This window comes from Pseudophryne corroboree, chromosome 1 (assembly GCF_028390025.1).
Source record: "Pseudophryne corroboree isolate aPseCor3 chromosome 1, aPseCor3.hap2, whole genome shotgun sequence".
NCBI lineage: Eukaryota > Metazoa > Chordata > Amphibia > Anura > Myobatrachidae > Pseudophryne > Pseudophryne corroboree.
Window position 1 is genome coordinate 377,287,913 of NC_086444.1, and position 19,552 is coordinate 377,307,464.

At 43.3% G+C, this 19,552-nt stretch overlaps 1 protein-coding gene across 2 annotated transcripts in view; it reads left to right on the forward strand.

Moving 5' to 3' along the window:
* GCN1 (GCN1 activator of EIF2AK4) overlaps nt 1-19,552 on the forward strand; it is a 194,420-nt gene that overhangs the window by 18,551 nt on the left and 156,317 nt on the right. For both annotated transcript variants that reach the window (XM_063913142.1, XM_063913143.1), the window contains exon 2: nt 15,092-15,194. In XM_063913142.1, the coding sequence (XP_063769212.1) occupies nt 15,092-15,194 (103 nt within the window). The remainder of the gene's footprint in view (nt 1-15,091; nt 15,195-19,552) is intronic.

Here is a 19,552-nt window from a genome sequence, read left to right on the forward strand (position 1 = left end):
ACGTCCTAGAGGATGCTGGGGGTGCTTCAAGAACCATGGGGTATAGACGGGATCCGCAGGAGACATGGGCACCTTAAGACTTTAAAAGGGGTGTGAACTGGCTCCTCCCTCTATGCCCCTCCTCCAGACTCCAGTTAGATTCTGTGCCCAGTGAGACTGGATGCACACTGAGGAGCTCTCCAGAGTTTCTCAGAAAAAAAGACTTTATGTTAGGTTTATTATTTTCAGGGAGATCTGCTGGCAACAGGCTCACTGCATCGTGGGACTGAGGGGAGAGAAGCAAACCTACTTCTGTGAGTTTCAAGGCTCTGCTTCTTAGGCTACTGGACACCATTAGCTCCAGGGGGTCTGATCGCTAGGTACGCCTAGATGCTCGTTCCCGGAGCCGCGCCGTCACCTCCCTTGCAGAGCTAGAAGTCAGAAGCCGGGTGAGTAGAAGAAGATCAGAAGGCTTCAGTGACGGCAGAAGATTTCAGTGACGGCTTTTGAGGTACCGCGCTGCGCGCCATGCTTCCACATACAAAACGGCACTGCAGGGTACAGGGCGCAGGGGGGGCACCCTGGGCAGCATAAAACCTCAATAGCAACTGGCATAAGAGTATACAGTGCCTGGGCACTAAATACAGACCCCCGCCAGTATAAATATATAAAAATAAGCGGGACTGAAGCACGCCATTTAGGGGGCGTGGCTTAGCCCTCACAGCTCTAACCAGCGCCATTTTCTCTTCTCAGCAGCAGAGACGCTGAGCCTGGCCTCCCACACTGCTATACAAGTAACGGTGCAAAACGGGAGGGGGGGGGGGGGGGGTGCACAGTTGATTTGGTGCTGTTTTATTGATATTAAAAGTGCTAGCAGGTCTGGGCAGTATATTACATGCTTCAGAACCGGGATGGGCGCTGGGTTGTGAGCTGGCAAAACTCCCTCTGTGTTTCTCTAACAGGCTTTGCTGTGGGTCTGTCCCTTATATCCCCAGTGTGGTTGTGGGTGTCGGTAAGCGCGTGTCGACATGTCTGAGGCTGAGTGCTCTTCCCAGGAGGAGCCTGGAGTGGGGACAGAAAAGACTGTGGGAGTGACCGTGTCGGCACTGCCGACGGCTGATTTGGTAAATGTTTTGAGTGTTTTGAATGCAAATGTGGCTCGGTTGAATAAAAGATTAGATAAATCTGAGTCTAAGAACCAGACATGGAGAAAATCCATGGAGGACGCATTGTCGCAAGCTCAGACCCCCTCGGGGTCACAGAAACGTGCATTTACCCAGACAGCAGATACAGATACCGACACGGACTCTGATTCCAGTGTCGACTATAGTGATGCCAGATTGAATCCTAAACTGGCTAAGAGCATTCAGTACATGATTGTGGCGATAAAAGACGTATTGCATATCACGGAGGACCCTGCTGTTCCTGATACAAGCATCTGTATGTATAACGGAAAGAAACCTGAGGTAACGTTTCCTCCCTCTCATGAACTGAACACTCTTTTTGAAAAAGCTTGAGAAAATCCTGACAAGAAGGTACAGGTTCCCAAGAGAATTACGGTGGCATATCCGTTCCCCTTTGGGGACAGGGAAAAGTGGGAGTCAACCCCCACGGTGGACAAAGTTCTATCGCGTCTGTCCAAAAAGGTAGCACTTCCGTCTCCTGACACGGCAGCCCTAAAGGATCCTGCGGATCGTAAGCAGGAAAATACACTAAAATCCATTTATGTCACTACAAGTACGCTGCTCAGGCCTGCCGTTGCATCAGCATGGGTGAGTAGCGCTATAGAAAAGTGGGCAGATAACTTGTCATCTGATATAGATTCCATGGACAGGGATAGTGTGCTTTTGACTCTGGGTCATATCAGGGACGCTGCAGCCTATCTAAAAGAAGCGGCAAGGGATATTGGTCTTTTGGGAACAAGGGCCAATGCCATGGCAGTCTCGGCTAGAAGGGCATTGCGGATTCATCAATGGAATTCTGATGCTGACTCTAAGAAGACTATGGAGTCTCTACCGTTTAACGGTAGTGTCTTGTTTGGTGACGGCCTCGCTGACCTGGTATCTACGGCTACCGCGGGTAAGTCATCAATTTTACCTTATGTTCCTGCACAACAAAAGAAAACGCCCCACTATCAGATGCAGTCCTTTCGCCCCAATAAATACAAAAAAGGACGAGGGTCTTCCTTACTTGCTACGAGAGGAAGAGGAAGGGGAAAAAGGTCACAGGCTTTGGCAAGTTCCCAAGAGCAGAAGTCCTCCCCGGCTTCTACCAAATCCACCGCATGACGCCGGGGCTCCTCTGCGGGAGTCTGCACCGGTGGGGGCATGTCTCCAACTCTTCAGTCAGGTCTGGGTTCACTCGGCCCTGGATCCTTGGATATTAGAAATAGTAGCCCAAGGGTACAAATTGGAGTTTCAAGACGTGCCCCCTCACCGATTTTTCAAATCGGCCTTGCCAGCTTCTCTTCCAGAAAGGGAGGTAGTATGTGCTGCAATACTAAAGCTGTGTCAAAATCAAGTAATTGTCACTGTACCTCCATCAAAACAGGGGGAAAGCTTTTATTTGAGCCTGTTCGTGGTCCCGAAGCTGGATGGCTCAGTCAGACCGATTCTGAACCTAAAATCCCTCAATTTCTATCTAAAAAAATTAAAATTCAAGATGAAATCTCTCCGAGCAGTGGAGGGGGATTTTATGGTGTCGGTCGACATAAAGGATGCCTACTTACATATCCCCATATATCCTCCACATCAGGCTTACCTGAGGTTTGCTGTTCAGGATTGTCATTACCAATTACGCAGATGCACGGCTCTGAGGATTTTCACCAAGGTTATGGCGGAAATGATGGTTCTCCTGCGCAAGCAGGGAATCACAATTATCCCGTACTTGGACGATCCCCTGATAAAGGCGAGATCCAAGGAGCAATTACTGAAAAACGTTACGCTCTCACTGACAATTCTGCAACAACATGGTTGGCTCCTAAACTTGCCAAAATCACAGTTGGTTCCGACAACACGGCTGTCGTTCCTGGGTATGATTCTGAATACAGAATTACAGAGAGTTTGTCTTCCAGAGGAAAAGGCTTTGGAAATACAGAACATGGTAAAACAGATTCTGAAACCGGCAAGAGTGTTGATTCTTCAATGCACTCGGTTGCTGGGGAAGATGGTGGCGGCCTACGGGGCCATTCAGTTTGGCAGGTTCCATGCCAGAGTGTTTCAGTGGGACCTGTTGGACAAGTGGTCCGGGTCTCACCTCTACATGCACCGGAAAATAATCCTATCTTCCAGGTCCAGAATCTCTCTCCTGTGGTGGCTGCACAGTTCTCACCTCCTAGAGGGACGCAGATTCAGGGATTCAGGATTGGATCCTGGTGACCACAGATGCAAGTCTCCGAGGCTGGGGAGCAGTCACACGGGGAAGTTTCTAGGGAAAATAGTCAAGCCAGGAAGCTTGTCTGCACATAAACATTCTGGAATTAAGGGCCATTTACAACGGCCTTCTGCAAGCGGAACATCTTCGCGGTCTGCCCGTCTTGATTCAGTCGGACAACATAACAGCAGTGGCGTACATAAACTGCCAGGGCGGAACAAAGAGCAGAGCGGCGATGGCGGAGGCCACGAAAGTTCTTCGCTGGGCGGAGAGACATGCAAGCGCTCTGTCAGCAGTCTTCACTCCAGGAGTGGACAACTGGGAAGCAGACTTCCTCAGCAGACACGATCTCCATCCAGGAGAGTGGGGTCTTCATCAAGAGGTCTTTGCAGAAGTGACAAGTTGTTGGGGAATTCCTCAAATAGACATGATGGCGTCTCGCCTCAACAAGAAACTTCAGAGATATTGTTCCAGGTCAAGGGACCCTCAAGCAATAGCGGTGGACGCCCTAGTGACTCCGTGGGTGTTTCCGTCGGTCTATGTGTTCCCTCCATTTCCGCTCATTCCAAAGATGATAAAGATCATAAGAAGAACAAGGGTTCAGGCGATACTCATTGTTCCAGACTGGCCAAGGAGGGCCTGGTGTCCAGATCTTCAGGAGTTGCTCGTAGAAGATCCCTGGCCTCTTCCTCTACGAGAGGGCCTGTTACAACAAGGACCGTGCGTGTATCAAGACTTACCGCGGCTGCGTTTGACGGCATGGCGGTTAAACACCAAATCCTAGCCCGAAAGGGTATTCCCAGTGAAGTCATTCCCATACTTCTTCAGGCTAGAAAAGAAGTAACGGCAAAACATTACCACCGTATTTGGAGAAAATATGTGTCTTGGTGTGATTTCAAGAAGGCTCCTACGGAGGACTTTCAGCTGGGGAGTTTGCTCCAGTTTTTTGCAAGCAAGTGTGGATGCGTGCCTAAAGTTAGGCTCCATTAAAGTACAAATTTCGGCCTTGTCAATTTTCTTTCAGAAAGAATTGGCCTCCCTTCCAGAAGTTCAGACCTTCGTGAAAGGCGTACTGCACATCGAACCTCCCTTTGTGCCCCCAGTGGCACCATGGGATCTTAATGTGGTGTTGCAGTTCCTGCAATCTCATTGGTTTGAACCTGTACGTAAGGTTGAGTTAAAATTCCTTACTTGGAAAGTGGTCATGTTGTTGGCCTTGGCATCCGCAAGGCGGGTATCTGAATTGGCGGCTTTGTCTCACAAAAGACCCTATTTAATCTTCTATGCTGATAGAGCGGAGTTGAAAACTTGTCAGCAATTTCTGGCAAAAGTGGTTTAATCGTTTCACGTAAACCAGCCTATTGTGGTGCCAGTAGCTACTGACGCCTTGGTGGAATCGAAGTCTCTCGATGTGGTCAGAGCTTTGAAAATCTATGTCGCCAGAACGGCTCAAATTAGGAAAACAGGGGCTCTGTTTGTCCTATGGGCTCCCAATAAGATTGGGGCTCCTGCTTCCAAGCAGACTATTGCACACTGGATCTGTAATACGATTCAGCAGGCTCATTCTACGGCAGGATTGCCGTTACCGAAATCGACGAAGGCCCATTCTACCAGAAAGGTGGGCTCATCTTGGGCGGCTGCCCGAGGGGTCTCTGCATTACAGCTTTGCCGAGCTGCTACTTGGTCGAGATCAAACACCTTTGCGAAGTTTTACAAGTTTGATACCCTGGCTGAGGAGGACCTCTTGTTTGGTCAATCGGTGCTGCAGAGTCATCCGCACTCTCCCGCCCGTTCAAGAGTTTTGGTATAAACCCCACGGTTCTTGAAGCATCCCCAGCATCCTCTAGGACGTATGAGAAAATAGGATTTTAATACCTACCAGTAAATCCTTTTCTCTTAGTCCGTAGAGCAGGCTTTTTCAACCAGTGTGCCGTGGCACACTAGTGTGCCGCGACCAGTTGCAAGGTGTGCCGCGGAGCCAGAGCAGCTTCCTGCACCTTCAGAGTTTACTGTTAGCCCAGGCTCTTCTTAGAGGATCAGTCGTGCTCCGGCTGTGACGTATGCCTTGAAGATGCGGCGGTGTGATATCAGAGGTCATAGCCGCCGGTCTCACCACCCAGCCAGCCCACCCGCCTGTATACACATCTTCCAGTTCCTGCCTGCATCCACAGCTTTCCTTGCCCACCTTCATCCACACCTGCCCGACCGCCCGCTGCTCAGTATTTGCAGCAATCCACTATGAACAACCCTCGCCATTGAGGGACAGGGGGGAGGACAGTTGACCGGTAGGGGCTAATATTTGTTATTTTATTTCTCCTGTGGGGAACAATAGGATTTATGTTTGGAGAATAAGGATTTATGGGGGGAGCAATATGATTTATGTAGGGAGCAATATAATTTATGTGGGGAGCAATGTGATAGTTTTTCCTGTGTAGGCCAATGTATGTGTGGATATTTGTTACTATGAGGGCCAATGTGTGTTTTTTGTTTTCTTCTGTGGGGAAATGAGGGTGTGCCTTGGCAAATTTAAAATATGGTTCGGTGTGCCGCGAGTAAAAAAAGGTTGAAAATCACTGCCGTAGAGGATGCCGGGCGCCCGTCCCAGTGTGGGCTGTATCTGCAGTTTTTGGTTATGGTTACACTCAGGTTGAGATGAGTTCAGTCAGTCTGTGACTGATGTTAGTCATGCCATTGCAGGCGTGTTTGAGGTGTGAGCTGGTATGTATCTCACCTTAGTTTAAAAATGATATAAATCCTTTTCCTCGAAAGGTCCGTCTCCCTGGGCACAGTTCCTATAACTGGAGTCTGGAGGAGGGGCATAGAGGGAGGAGCCAGTTCACACCCCTTTTAAATGCTTAAAGTGCCCATGTCTCCTGCGGATCCCGTCTATACCACATGGTTCTTGAAGCATCCCCAGCATCCTCTACGGACTAAGAGATAAGGATTTACCGGTAGGTATTAAAATCCTATTATCCAGGATTACCTATAATAGTGCACATTCTAATATGTAGACATCCAATGTAGGAACCTGTGATGATTAAAAACATAGAAGGGCAGATGGGTTAATACCAAACTGAAGGAGCCTTCAAGTGTACATTAAATACACCTTTTCAAATTTAAGCATGTCAGCATACTCAATGTCCACCTTTTACTGTCAAATTCATGACAGCTTACAGGAAGAAAGATTTTTGTCAAAAGGGTTAGTTTTGGATTAGGTGAATAGCATTTGTATATATTATAGAAGCCACTGCGATTTGAAGCCTAAGTTTAAAAGAGAGATTACCTGGCTGATCGTGCCAGTAGCATATGCTTGTCTCAAAGATTATGCCATGCATGTGTACAGCGAAACGGCAATTGACACATTAAATCAGTTATGGTTCCTTTGATTGCTTGACCCTGTTACTTGGATAACTGATAATTCAAGAGCTAATGAATACTGATAACCGTTGAATGTGTGCATTTATCAGTCCAAGACCAATCTGGGGGTTCCCAGGTGGGCTGGCTCTGGTGACTCTAGATAACCTTAAGCCGATAACGCATCCCCATAGGTCAACCAGCGGCACATGTAACATGGCGTATCCTGCGGCTTTTAATTCAGTTTGTCATCTAAAAGTGTTTACCGTTTGAGATAACTCAATTATACATCCTACTCAGTGGCCCAGATTAATTATTAGTCCCGTTTTGATGGCCAAGATAATAATGTCATGTATGGACTGCTATTAGGACTGAATATAAGGATAATTGGTCTCATTTATATGTATTACATTTCTATAGATGCACATTACACAATGCTGACTGTGGTCTGAAGTAGAGATTAGTATTAGCAATGTGTTACATTGTAATAAATCATACAAAGAGTAAAATTGTGAAACAAGTGTATCAACTTTTCAGACATTTAAATTAGGATCCCCGTGAAAAGGGGTTTATATATCCATTTACCCAATGTGAAGTGGTGACAAATCAACCCTACACTAGTAGAACTGACATTATGTTTTGTTTGTGGATTACTGTTCATGTATAGGATATTAACGTCACAGAATGTCTCTAAATTATACTAAAGGTCACCCTATATGGATATCATTTGGAAGATCTTAAGACTTACTTGATATGCATTAAGACGATATTCCAACCCAGATTTAGTAGTGTGTATTATGGTATAAATATATTTACACAGTTTTTTTTTTTTAATTCAAACTGTTTTTATCGAGTTATAAGACATACATAAAAGAATAAATCGATTTTCACATATAGTCAAGGAGAAATAAGGCATTGATGGGATGTACAATGTGACACAACAGTATCCAGCACAATGTCATTATCAGGCAGAGTACCAAATCATACATTCACGAAAAGAAAGACAAAAAAATCGACTAGTACATTTAACATTAAAATTGTCTAGGGCTTGTAGAAACCTTAGCTCGACAGAATAAGTAGAAAAGTGGAAAAAAGAAAGAAATGAGGACAGAGTAGAAAGGAAGGAAAGTGATAAGGGGAAGGAGATTGGAGGAGACCGTGGAGATGCAGAACTCGAACATTTCAGGTTCGTATACATGAAAAAGTATCAATCATGGCATGGGCTATGAATAAGACCAATACCTTAATAAGAGACGTATATTAGATCATAGGTAAGATAAATATACAGAGGATTCTTTAAGTTCTAACCATGACAACCACAGAGCAATGTAGTCTGTGGTTTGTCCTAATGAGAAGGAAATAATGTCTTCCATATCCATGAAATAATCTATCTTTTTAAACCAATTCTTTAATCGAGGGGATTTTAGTAGATCTCCATAAGATCGGAATTATTGCTTTTGCTGTATTATTAAGGTGCCTAAGTAATGAATGTTTATATATACTAGTGCCGGCTGAGGTTATATTAAGTAGCCAGAATTCTGGGTCTTTAGGAACTTCTCCACCAAGTATTATTTCTGAGCATTTAAATACTTTGTTCCAAAAAGGGAAGATAAGGGAACAGTCCCACCTTATGTGAAGGAAACTACCTGGGGCAGATTTAAATCTCCAGCATATATTTGTCATGTTTGGATACATCTTATTCAAAACTGAAGGTATTCTATACCATATAGAAATTAGTTTATAAAGGTTTTCCAGTGTGGAATGAGTATTACTAAATATCGCTTCCCAGTCAAATTGTTAGACCAATCCCTGTAGATCCTTTTCCCACAAAGTCATAAAAGAAGGGGTCTGAGGGAAAAGATTCAATAAAACCTGAATATCTGAGAGCGAATGCACCCCACTCGGACTCACCAGCTGACCAAGTCTGAAGATACCTGTCTCTGCCCATAGTCTAAAGGATGAATAGTGAAGCCCTGAAGAGAAGTCTTGATTGAAAAGAAAAGAAAAGAAGAAAGAGGAGAAACTTTTGAGGAAATGTGAGAGAGTGTGCGCAATCTACTCCATAGTTTAAGAGTAGGGGAAACAGTTGGATGAGCTACTTTTGGGAGAGAAGGCAACCATAAGCTAATCTCAATAAAATGGGAAAAACAGCCTTCTTCCAGTGCCACCCATTGTTTAGTATCCTTTGCTCTAGTCCATTCCAAAACTCTATTCCGCATCACTGCCTGATAATAGCCAGAAATATGGGGCAATTGCATTCCTCCCTTATGCTTCCGTCTAAATAAAATATTGTGTTTGAAGCAAGGAGTAGCGCGTCCTTAAACAAAATTACGTATTAGGGTCTGTACTGAGCTGAATCATGCAGGAGGAATATGGATAGGAAGGGTTTGTAGACGATATAATATTTTAGTCAAGGAATTCATTTTCTCTAAATTTATTCTACCAAACCAAGACAAGCGCAAAGAACGCCATTTCTGGTAATCAGCACAGAGCGTCTTTAACAGTGGAGCAGAATTTAAGGAAAACAACATAGAAAGGTCGTTTGTAATTTGAACTCCCAGATATTTCAATTTATGTTCGTGCCATGAGAATGGGAATGATCGTTTCAGATTGTCATCCATGGTGGCAGGCGCTGTAATGTTAATCGCTATCGATTTAGAATAGTTTATCTTAAAATTTGAGGTCACCGAATCTATGGAATTCGGAAATTAGGTTTGGGAGGGAAATTGTGGGATTCGAGATCAGCGCCAGTAGATCGTCTGCGAAAAGTGGCAATTTAAACTCCCGCCCCTTTATTCGTTAGCCTGAGATATTTGGGTTAGATCGTATAGCCAAGGCTAAGGCTTCTATACACATTACAAACAGTAAGGAGGATAAGGGGCAGCCCTGTCTTGTGCCATTAGTTATATTAAATGAAGCCGATAGTGAGACATTGATTCTAATTTTCGTCAAAGGAGCATCATAGAGCGCCAAGATTCAATTGATACAGGTGTGACCTAGTCCATAAATCCCCAATTAACCCTATCAAATGAGAGGCATAATGGATCATATTGATCACTTTTGAAGTGTTATCTCTAGCTTCGCGGCCTAAGACGAAGCCCACCTGATCTCCATGAATCCGTTTTGGAAGTAATAGTTTTAGACGATTTGAGATAAGTTTGGCGAACATTTTTAAATCTATATTTAACAAAGAGATCGGCCTATAACTAGAACATAGACTAGGGTCTTTCCCGTCTTCTGGTAGGACTGTGATATGAGCTTCCAGGGATTGTTTAGAAAAATTAGATTTGTCTGAAATAGTGTTAAGTGATCGTGTGAGCATAGGGGCCAATTTATCTTTAAAGGACTTATAGTAGGCGATATAAAAACCGTCCGGTCCAGGGCTTTTACCCGCAGGGAAGGCTTCAATCACTTTTATTACCTCATCAATAGTAAAAGGTTCGTTGAGGGAGTCGACATCTTTCTGAGCTAAGACAGGAATATTTAAAGACTGTAGATACCTCGATGTGGTGTGATAATACATCCGATCTACCTCCTTCCCCTGATATAAGCTATACAGTTTAGTATAATAAGTTTTGAATGCCTCCGCAATATTGTTGGTATCATGATGAATGTGACCACGTTCATCTTTTATTGTGTGAATAAAGATATTCGATCTTTGTTCCCTGAGTGCCTGAGCCACAAGTTCACCATGTTTATTACCTCACTGATAATGACGGCTACAGCATTTACGATAAGATAGTTTGACACCATCTGAGAGGAGTTTGTTAAGGGAATCACGAGCATCTTCAAGGTCAGCATACAACTGAGGATTTTGAGAAGTTTTAGGAGAGGTTTCTAATATCTTAATTTTAGCTAGTAAGTCATCTCTCCATTGCAACTTCTGCTTTTTTAAGTGTTTTCCCAATTGTATGCAGGTACCTCTGAGGACACATTTATGAGCTTCCCAAATGGATACTCTAGAAATGTCGCTGCAGTCATTATTATCAATATAAGAATCTAAAGCAGATTAATTGGGATTTACAAAAGTCGTCCTGTAGAAAAGTATCATTAAAACGCCATGACCAAGATTTCTGTATTTGTCGAGGAAGAGTGAGTTGGAGGTATACAGGGGCGTGGTCAGACCATGTGATTTGCCATATGGAAGTTTCAGAAAGAAGGTGAAGGTGACGATGATTTAGGAATAGGTAATCAATTCTGGAATAAGTTTGATGTGTGTGGGAAACATACGAATAATCTAAGTCGGAGGGGTGCGATAATCTCCAGGTAGCCATCAGCTGGTGGTCGAGTAGGGTGCGTCTCATCTTCCTATACTCTTTAGCCGGTTTATAAGAATTTTTTTGGATGTGCCCCTTAAGGGATCTAGAGACCAATTTAGGTCACCTCCCATCACAACTATCCCTTCAAGTAATGGCTCTGTTTTTTCCAGGACAGAGGAGATGAAACTTAGTTGCTTCACATTGGGAGCATGAACGTTTTAAAAAGAGAAGCGTTGATTGTGAATGTCTCATTTCACCAACAGACCCCTTCCTTCAATCAGTTTATGGGAATAAATATTTTTAAGGGGTAAATGTCTAGCCAAAAGTATAGCCACCCCTAGGGTCTTCCCTGCGGAATTATTAGCAGTGAATACATGGGGGTAGTAGTGACATTTAATGAAAGGGGCATTTTCCATTTTAAAGTGCGATTCTTGGATGAGAGCTATATCAACCCCGTCGTCCCTGAGGCATGTGAGAAGTTTACACCGTTTTTCTGGGATATTCAGACCCTTAACATTGAAGGTAACTGTCTTTAAATTATTGCGACCAGCCATGAAATACACCAAAGAAAAGTCCTATGTATCATAGAACCAGTACTGAATAAGGGAATAGAGAAGCCTAACCCAAGGTTTGTCTTCACAGTTGAGGGGGATTTTAGAGTAGGGATATAGCGTAGCGGGAACGTGAAAGCGAGGAGAGAAAAAGTAAAGATGCAGGAGTAGCATTGTAGAAAAGATAATAAAGAGACAATAACTGAAAGAACATGGGTTAAGTAAAACGAATATCAGTAGAACTGTAGCTGCAAATGGGCCAAGAGTGGAATCCTGCCAACTCCCAGCCCAAAGGGTATCTGGATGCAGCATAGAGGGGGGTTACATGGGGGAACAGCAACAGTGACTATCCATGGATTAAAAACTAACAATACAAGAATCCAATATATAAAAGAACAAACATGGTAACATGACTCAGAGCAAATCTGGAATAGACAGATATTATAGGAGGAGTCAACAGTATAAACAATCAGGAACGTATAGGTACAGGGGGTCATTCCGAGTTGATCGTAGCTGTGCTAAATTTAGCACAGCTACGATCATCTTCCCTGACATGCGTCCGGCGCACTGTGGCGCCGGCGCATGCGCAATTCCGACCCGATCGCTGTGCTGCGATAAACTGCAGCGAGCGATTGGGTCGGAATGACCCCCACAGAACGGATAGCATAATTAAAACTAGGGGTATCCAATAATTGTATAGGTATGTGGTCAACTCGTTTCAAATTAAATTAGATTGTTATAATATATTTGTGACCAAAAAGACAAGTCATATGACAAAGTCAAGTATTCAGGAATGTACTACAAAAGAGGACGACTTATCTCACCAACAAGGGAATATGTCAGAAAAGCAAGTTACATACGAAGATTGTGAGCCGGGATGAGATTTTGCCTTTCTTCTCGAGGATGGGTCTGTTTTCCAGAGGCTGTCCTGATACGTTAGGGAAGGAAGCTTGATTTGGTGAAGGAATTCTTCCCAGTCGGTCAAAGCGATAGGTTGCAGCCCTAATGAGACGAAAAAAGCCAGCAGTTCTGCCGGTTTGTGAAGGATCATAGATTTGCCATTATTGGTAACTTGTAAATTGAATGGATAACCCCAGCGGTATTTCAAATCCAGTTTGTGGAGAGCGTCGGTAAGGGTCTCAAGGCCCGACGCTGTTGTAGGGTAGACCATGCTAGGTCTGGTAACAGCTGAATCTTCCCGCCATTAAAGTCTATAGCCTCCAGTTGTCGAGCTTTCCGGAGGATTTCCTCTTTTTGAGCATAGTAATGGAGACTGCAAATTACATCCCTGGGTTTATCAGTAGGCAGGTTCTCTAGGCCTGAGGGCTCTATTTACACAGATTTTTGAGACAATTGCTTTTTATTTTAACTTGTACACTTTGTCACCATTTGCACTATTGTAACTGTATATTTAGCTGACTGATAATTTTAATTATTTCTAAATACAAGTTATATTTTATTATTGACATTCAGATTCCTATTGACATTCAGATTCCTAGCATATATATTTTAGTATTACCTCAGTCTATGATCAGTCCATGAGTGCCCTATAAATGAGTACTGTTTTTCTCTGTTTTGTGCACCAAGTGTAATTATTCCTGGGTGCACCTCCCCACATTAAAAATCTATATAAAAAATGGTACTATTGAGGGAAGAACGATTGATAAAAGTTGATGGTCTATGCTGCCATTTCTCCTCTTCTGGCAAATGAGAGATTAGAATTATATTTGTTTGGCAGTGTTCCGAGCATTTTGAGTGGAGTGATTATTAGTATTATATTTGGGGAAGTCAGAATTATGAGATCCAATTACTTTTTCCATTTCCTGTGGTCTCCTGAACAGTTCACATGTTGAGAATTTTCTAAGAAGCAAGTGATTTAAGCTATTTGAATTGGTAACTATTACTGTACTTTCTCAAAGGGGAGCTATTTCTGCCCACGTCGTCTCTGTGTCCCTCCATTTCCCATTAGAATATAAGCTTTTGCAAACAACGCCCTTTCTCCTCATGTTTTGTTACATAATTTTGCACGTTGAGGGTTGTAGTTATATATCTGTTTCCGTTTGTTATACCCCTTCCAGACCGCAAGCTTGTAACCCGGGTTATTGCACATGTGTGTGCAGTAACCGGGGTTGCTCCGCGGTCTGAAAGGCCCCAGTGGAAATATCCCGGGTTGAGCAGTAGCGACCAGGGTTGAATACAGCTTCAAACTGTGTCGCTGTGCGGTGTGAACTTGTTACGGGGTCGATGCGACCTGTATGGATGGGCGGCGCTTGGAGATCATCTGGGGAAGCACCCGTGGGTGGCTCCCGGGTGTGACCTGTGGTTTGCGGTCTGATAGGGGTATTAGCTGTATGAATCTGCCAATTGTGTACTGTATAGCCATGTAATCTTGTGTGTTGTTTGCCTATGTGCTATGCTATGGAACTCTTGTGTCCCCTTAGAAATAAAAGATAATAATAATACATTGCTCTCCTGTGGTGAAAAATTGTAAAATTTCCACATAATATATTATATTTATGTAATCAAAGTTATTTTTTTTTTTTTTAATAATATTTGAATATTAAAACTATCTTATGCATTCATTGAGTTCCTGCCAAAATATGTCCAGGTAGCCTACATTATATATGATCATTAATAGTATTAACATTTATTTAATAACTTTCCTTCATAATTAGGGAAGCCAATCTCTGGCATCTTTTTCATTCCCGGGATTCGGGATTGAAAAACTGTCAATCCCTGGATCCTGGGATTGAGTTGACCAATGAAATTATTTATTCATGGCACAGCAGCACAGGCCCATGAATGTTATGTTATTCATATGGTGTTATGTTAGGATTCACCTGGGGCCCCGACACCACAGGTAGTAAATAACATTCATAGCCTGCCAGCCCAGCACCCCCCCCCCCACCCCCAACACAGAAAATCATTGCACACCATTGCACCCCCCCTTCCCAAATAAAAAAACGAGCAGACTTACCCAGTCCTCCACTTCTCTTCTCTAGGAGAAGTAACAGGCAGGGCCCAGGCAGCTGGCAGTGGCACTATCTCACTGGGCACTGGGGCTGGGCTGACCAGTGTGACATTAGTCTGCTGCAGCAGGGCTCCCTCCTTCTCCCAAGTCCTGTACCACTGGATCAGCGATAATTGGCCGATCAGACCAATAATTGCACCAGCGCAGCATTATTGGTGTGGAGTTTGAATGCCCTTCGTTCGTGCGGCCTTCTCTCATTAACTTGTCCCACAGTCAAAACACAAAATAAAAAAACTTACTGGTAAATCATTGTTAGTGTGTTTGGTAGAGAATGTAGACTGTAAGCTTCACTGGAACAGGGACTGTTAATGGTCAAATATTCTCTGTGTAGTGCTGTGATATGTTTGGGTGCTTTCAATGCGGAATAATAATAATGATTATTATTATTACCACTATTAGTTGTATCCATAGAGCAGTTTTGTGTTTTATCTCCTTTGTGTGTTTGTTTCTTTTTAGTTATTTTATAACCTTAACTCCACCTGCCTTATGCCTTCTTTTAGTTATACTGTATGTGTTGCAAAATTAAGCTTTTCTTTTCTATGTAGGTGCAGGACACACTTAGGAAATTTGCAACAAAAGTAACCACAGCCAGTGTGAAGGAACGCAGAGAAATCCTTAATGAACTGAAATTATGTATTTCTGAAAAAGGTAGGTTAATATAATGTCCTTTTTGAAATTCAAAAACTGTTTGTCAGACATGATGTCACATAGAATGTAGTACAGTACCATTGTTTGCTCTATGATATCTGTCTACAAATAGGACATAAGGGCAAGCTAGGTTTAGGAGAACCTGTCCACTACAACCAAACCTCATATACATAGATTTTCAATTTTCTGTGTGTTGAATAACTGTAGGATTTGGTTAAAGTTCATTTATAAGTTTTCTATGATGCTTTTAAAAGCATAAACAATAACATTTTTCATAAATATACAATAGCCTCAAACATTACAAAATATAGATAACATAAAAATACAACATTTAGTAATCTGAATTATCACTGTTAGTTTTTGCAAATGTCTCTTAAGAATCAATGCCCTTCCAGATAATTTAGAACTCTCAGAGGCAGATCCTGCTGATGTAGTTGAGCATGTAATTAAGGATGATGTCAAGGGCGTAGCTACCAGAGTGCAGCTGCTATGGGTCCCAGAGCTCGGAGGGGCCCACCTTCCCTGCCAAAGTTACATGTGTTCTATACATTTTTCGCCATTGGGTGCTACGTAGGGGTCTTTTCAGACTTTTTCCTGGGGTCCTGCAATATATCTAGGTATGCCCCTGGACCTGCTCATTGTAGTGTGGTGTAAAATTGGGCATTTTAATGTTATGTAATATGAACTGGGGCACTGTAATGAGGCACATTATGAATGGGGAGCACTATTTATCATAATGTGAATTGGGGGTACTGTGCAGCATAATGTGTACTGGCAGCTCTGAAATATGACATAGGTTGAACTTAAGTACTACTACGATTCATAAAAAAAACTAGGGCACTACTATGGGGCATAAAATTAACAGCTGCTGCAGAGAAGTGTCTCTAGAACAGGCATTCCCAACCGCGGTCCTCAAGGCACACCAACGGTGCAGGTTTTAGTGATATCCAGGCTTCAGCACAGATGGTTAAATCAAAATAACTGAGGAGGTACTAATTAAGTCACCTATGCTCAAGCCTTGAGATCACTAAAACCAGGACTGTTAGTGTGCCTTGAGGACCGTGGTTGGGAAACACTGCTGTAGAACATAGGTCTGCAAACTCGGTACTCATTACCCCACACAGTGCATGTTTTGCAGGTAACCCAGCAGGTGCACAGGTGTATTAATTACTCACAGACACATTTTAAAAGGTCCGCAGGTGGAGTTAATTATTTCACTTGTGATTCTGTGAGGAGACCTGCAAAACATGCACTGTGTGGGGTAATGAGTAGTGATGAGCGAGGTTCGGTTTTACTCGGTTTTACTCGGTTCTCAAAACGGCATCTTATTGGCTATCCAAAACACGTGACATCCGTGAGCCAATAAGATGCCGTTTTGAGAACCGAGTAAAACCGAGTAAAACCGAATCCGCTCATCACTAGTAATGAGGACTGAGTTTGCAGACCTATGCTCTAGAAGCTATAGATGGGGTCCTTCAAAATGTTGCTATGTGGCCCACAAAGTTCTGGCTATGCCCCTGGATGATTTCGTTAAGTGATTTGAGCTAAAGACGTAACCCTTGCAGCAAGGGGGGTAAGGTTTGTTTTCCCATTTGCATAAAATAGTACGCCAAGTGTAGATAAACGACAAATGATAAAAGTGCCTGTTTGGTGCAGCAGAAGATCACTACTGGGACTACTGAAGATCAACTTATTATAGCAATACAGGGGCAGAACCAAATGAACCAGGTGTTGGTAGCATTTTCCAAGGAGCTTCTAGGACAGTTTGAGAAGGGTAATACCACAATTTCATGGAATTTATGAAACAAATATTGTGTAAATCTTAAATGAAATTAAATGGTCTTGTCACACACTGGAGTGGCTGTCCCCATTATCATATCCAGTACTGGCCCTTCCTTGCCTCACATCTGCCTTCCAGAGTTGCTCGCACCATGCTGCCGCTATAAACTGCCCAATTCCACATGCAGATGCCTCAGCTGATTGGGCACCACCATCTTAGTTCTAGTCAGCTGATTGCTTTCTGCCCAATGCTGCAACAGTGTTCTGCACGTGTCTCCGGCAGCCTATCAGAAGCTAGAGCCCTGTATTTAAACCTCTCCTATGACCATTGCTCCTGACCAAAACAACTTAATTTGCAGCCTTTATTCCTGGCTCCCACAGAGTGTTAGCCTGTTCCCTGTGTCTGCTATCTCAATATCCGTTTGCTTTTCCTTTGGCTGTGCACAAACCCAGTGCCAGCTACTATTACTGGGTGCTCTTCTCTGGTTCCAGTGTGCTATCCCTGCTGCCTTGCACAACACAGAACCAGTTACCCTTGCTGGGCGCTCTCCATAGTTTCCAGTGTGTTATCTCCGCTGCCTGTACACAGACTCAGATACAGTTCCTGCTACTGGCTTTTCTTCACAGTTTCCACTGTGCTGTACCTGCTGCCTGTGCACAATCCCAGGGCCAGTTAGCTTTGGTGGGCGCTCTTCACGGTTTCACTTTGATCCACCAGCACCAGTCACTGCTATTACATGCGGCTCTATATCTACACATCTATATATACAGTTATATTGCCGGCAGTCAGGATCAAGGTGGTCAGATGTTTACTCTACACCTATCGGCTAGATTCATCACTGCAAGATGGGGAATACACCCAGCGCCTTATGATATATAGGAGTAAAGACACAGGTGCTGCAGAAGATTAAGAGGCAATCAGCCACCTCACTAGAATTACAAAAGACACGCTGTTGTGTCTTACTGAGACAATAATCAAATAGTATAGTGTATTTAAAACTTATTCATACTTAAAGATAAAAATATAAATACATCATGTAGCAATATAAACTGATTGTAACAAATAGAGATTATGGGGGAGATGTACTAAGAAGTGAAAAGAGTGGAGAAGTGAGCTAGTGGAGAAGTTGCCCATGGCAACCGATTGGCAGCTCTGTATAATTTCATAGTATGCAAATTATAAATGTTACTTTAATGCTGATTGGTTGCCATGGGCAACTTCTCCACTGACTCACTTCTCCACAGTTTTCAGTGCTTATTACATCTCCCCGTATATATCTCTTCCTTCCACGGTGTTTGCAATAAATAACTGTATATTAGCACATGCTTACTTGTATATACCAGATTCATCATTACCACCTGTATTATGGCCACCAGCTGTGGCATTCTCTGTTAGCATTTATCACTCTCCTGCTAGGTGGGTATCAGTATCCGGTTCTCCAGCCATTATTAAAGCAGAGACTCTCTGAACCTGCATTAGTTCTGGGTACTCCGCAGTCCCCTAGCCCTATCTTCCATGTGAGGAAAAACACCATTAAGCCTCCTAGTTTCCTACACTTTGCCTACAGCAATAACCAACCCTCAGCTTCTGCTACGAGTCCAGAAAACTCAAAAGCTCTGAGAGGTCTCCTGTACTAATCACTGTAGAAAAAAAATGTTCTCATCTGCCTCCTAATCCTTAGCAGTGAGAGAGAGGAAATGTTGTAGGACAGCATGGCAAGAGAGCAGACTGCCTAATGGTTGGTACAACCATGCGTCACAGCTTTGCACATTTCCTCACATTTCAGTACATTATTTTAAACACTTTACAAAGACACCCGAACTAATATGCACCAATCAGCCATAACATTAAAACCACTGATAGGTGAAGGAAATAACACTGATTATCTCATTACAATGGCCCCTGTCAAGCGGCGAGATATATTTGGCAGCAAGTAAACACTCTTTTACGTTGCTGTGTTGGAAGCATACAAAATGGGCAAGCGTAAGGATCTGAGCGACTTTTAACAACGGACAAATTGTGATGGCTAGATGACTGGGTCAGAGCATCATCAAATGCTGCTTATGATATAAATGTGTCCGAACACACCATGCATCACAACTTGCTACCGCAGACCAGTCAGATAGGCACATTGTAGCTTAAGAACTGGACCATGGACCAGTGGTAGAAGGTGGCATGGTCTGATTAATGACATTTTCTTTTACATGTGGATTGCATATGCATAGTTTACAGGGGTAAGAGAAGGCAAACCGGTGAAGGCAGTGTGATGCTCTGGGCATTATTGTACTGGAAATCCTTCAGAGCTAGCATTCATGATGATGTAACTTTGACACATACCATTACTTAAACATTGTTGCAGAACCAGTATACCCCTTCAAAGCAGCGGTATTCATTGATGGAAATGGCCTCTTTCTAGCAGTATAGTGAGCCCAGACACACTGCAAAAAATGTGCAGGAATGGTTTGAGGAACGTGACTTGGCCTTCAAATTCCCCATATCTAAATCTAGTTGAGCATCAAGTCTAATCCATGAAGGCCCCATCTTGCAGCTTACAGGACCATGCCTCCACGGGTCAGAG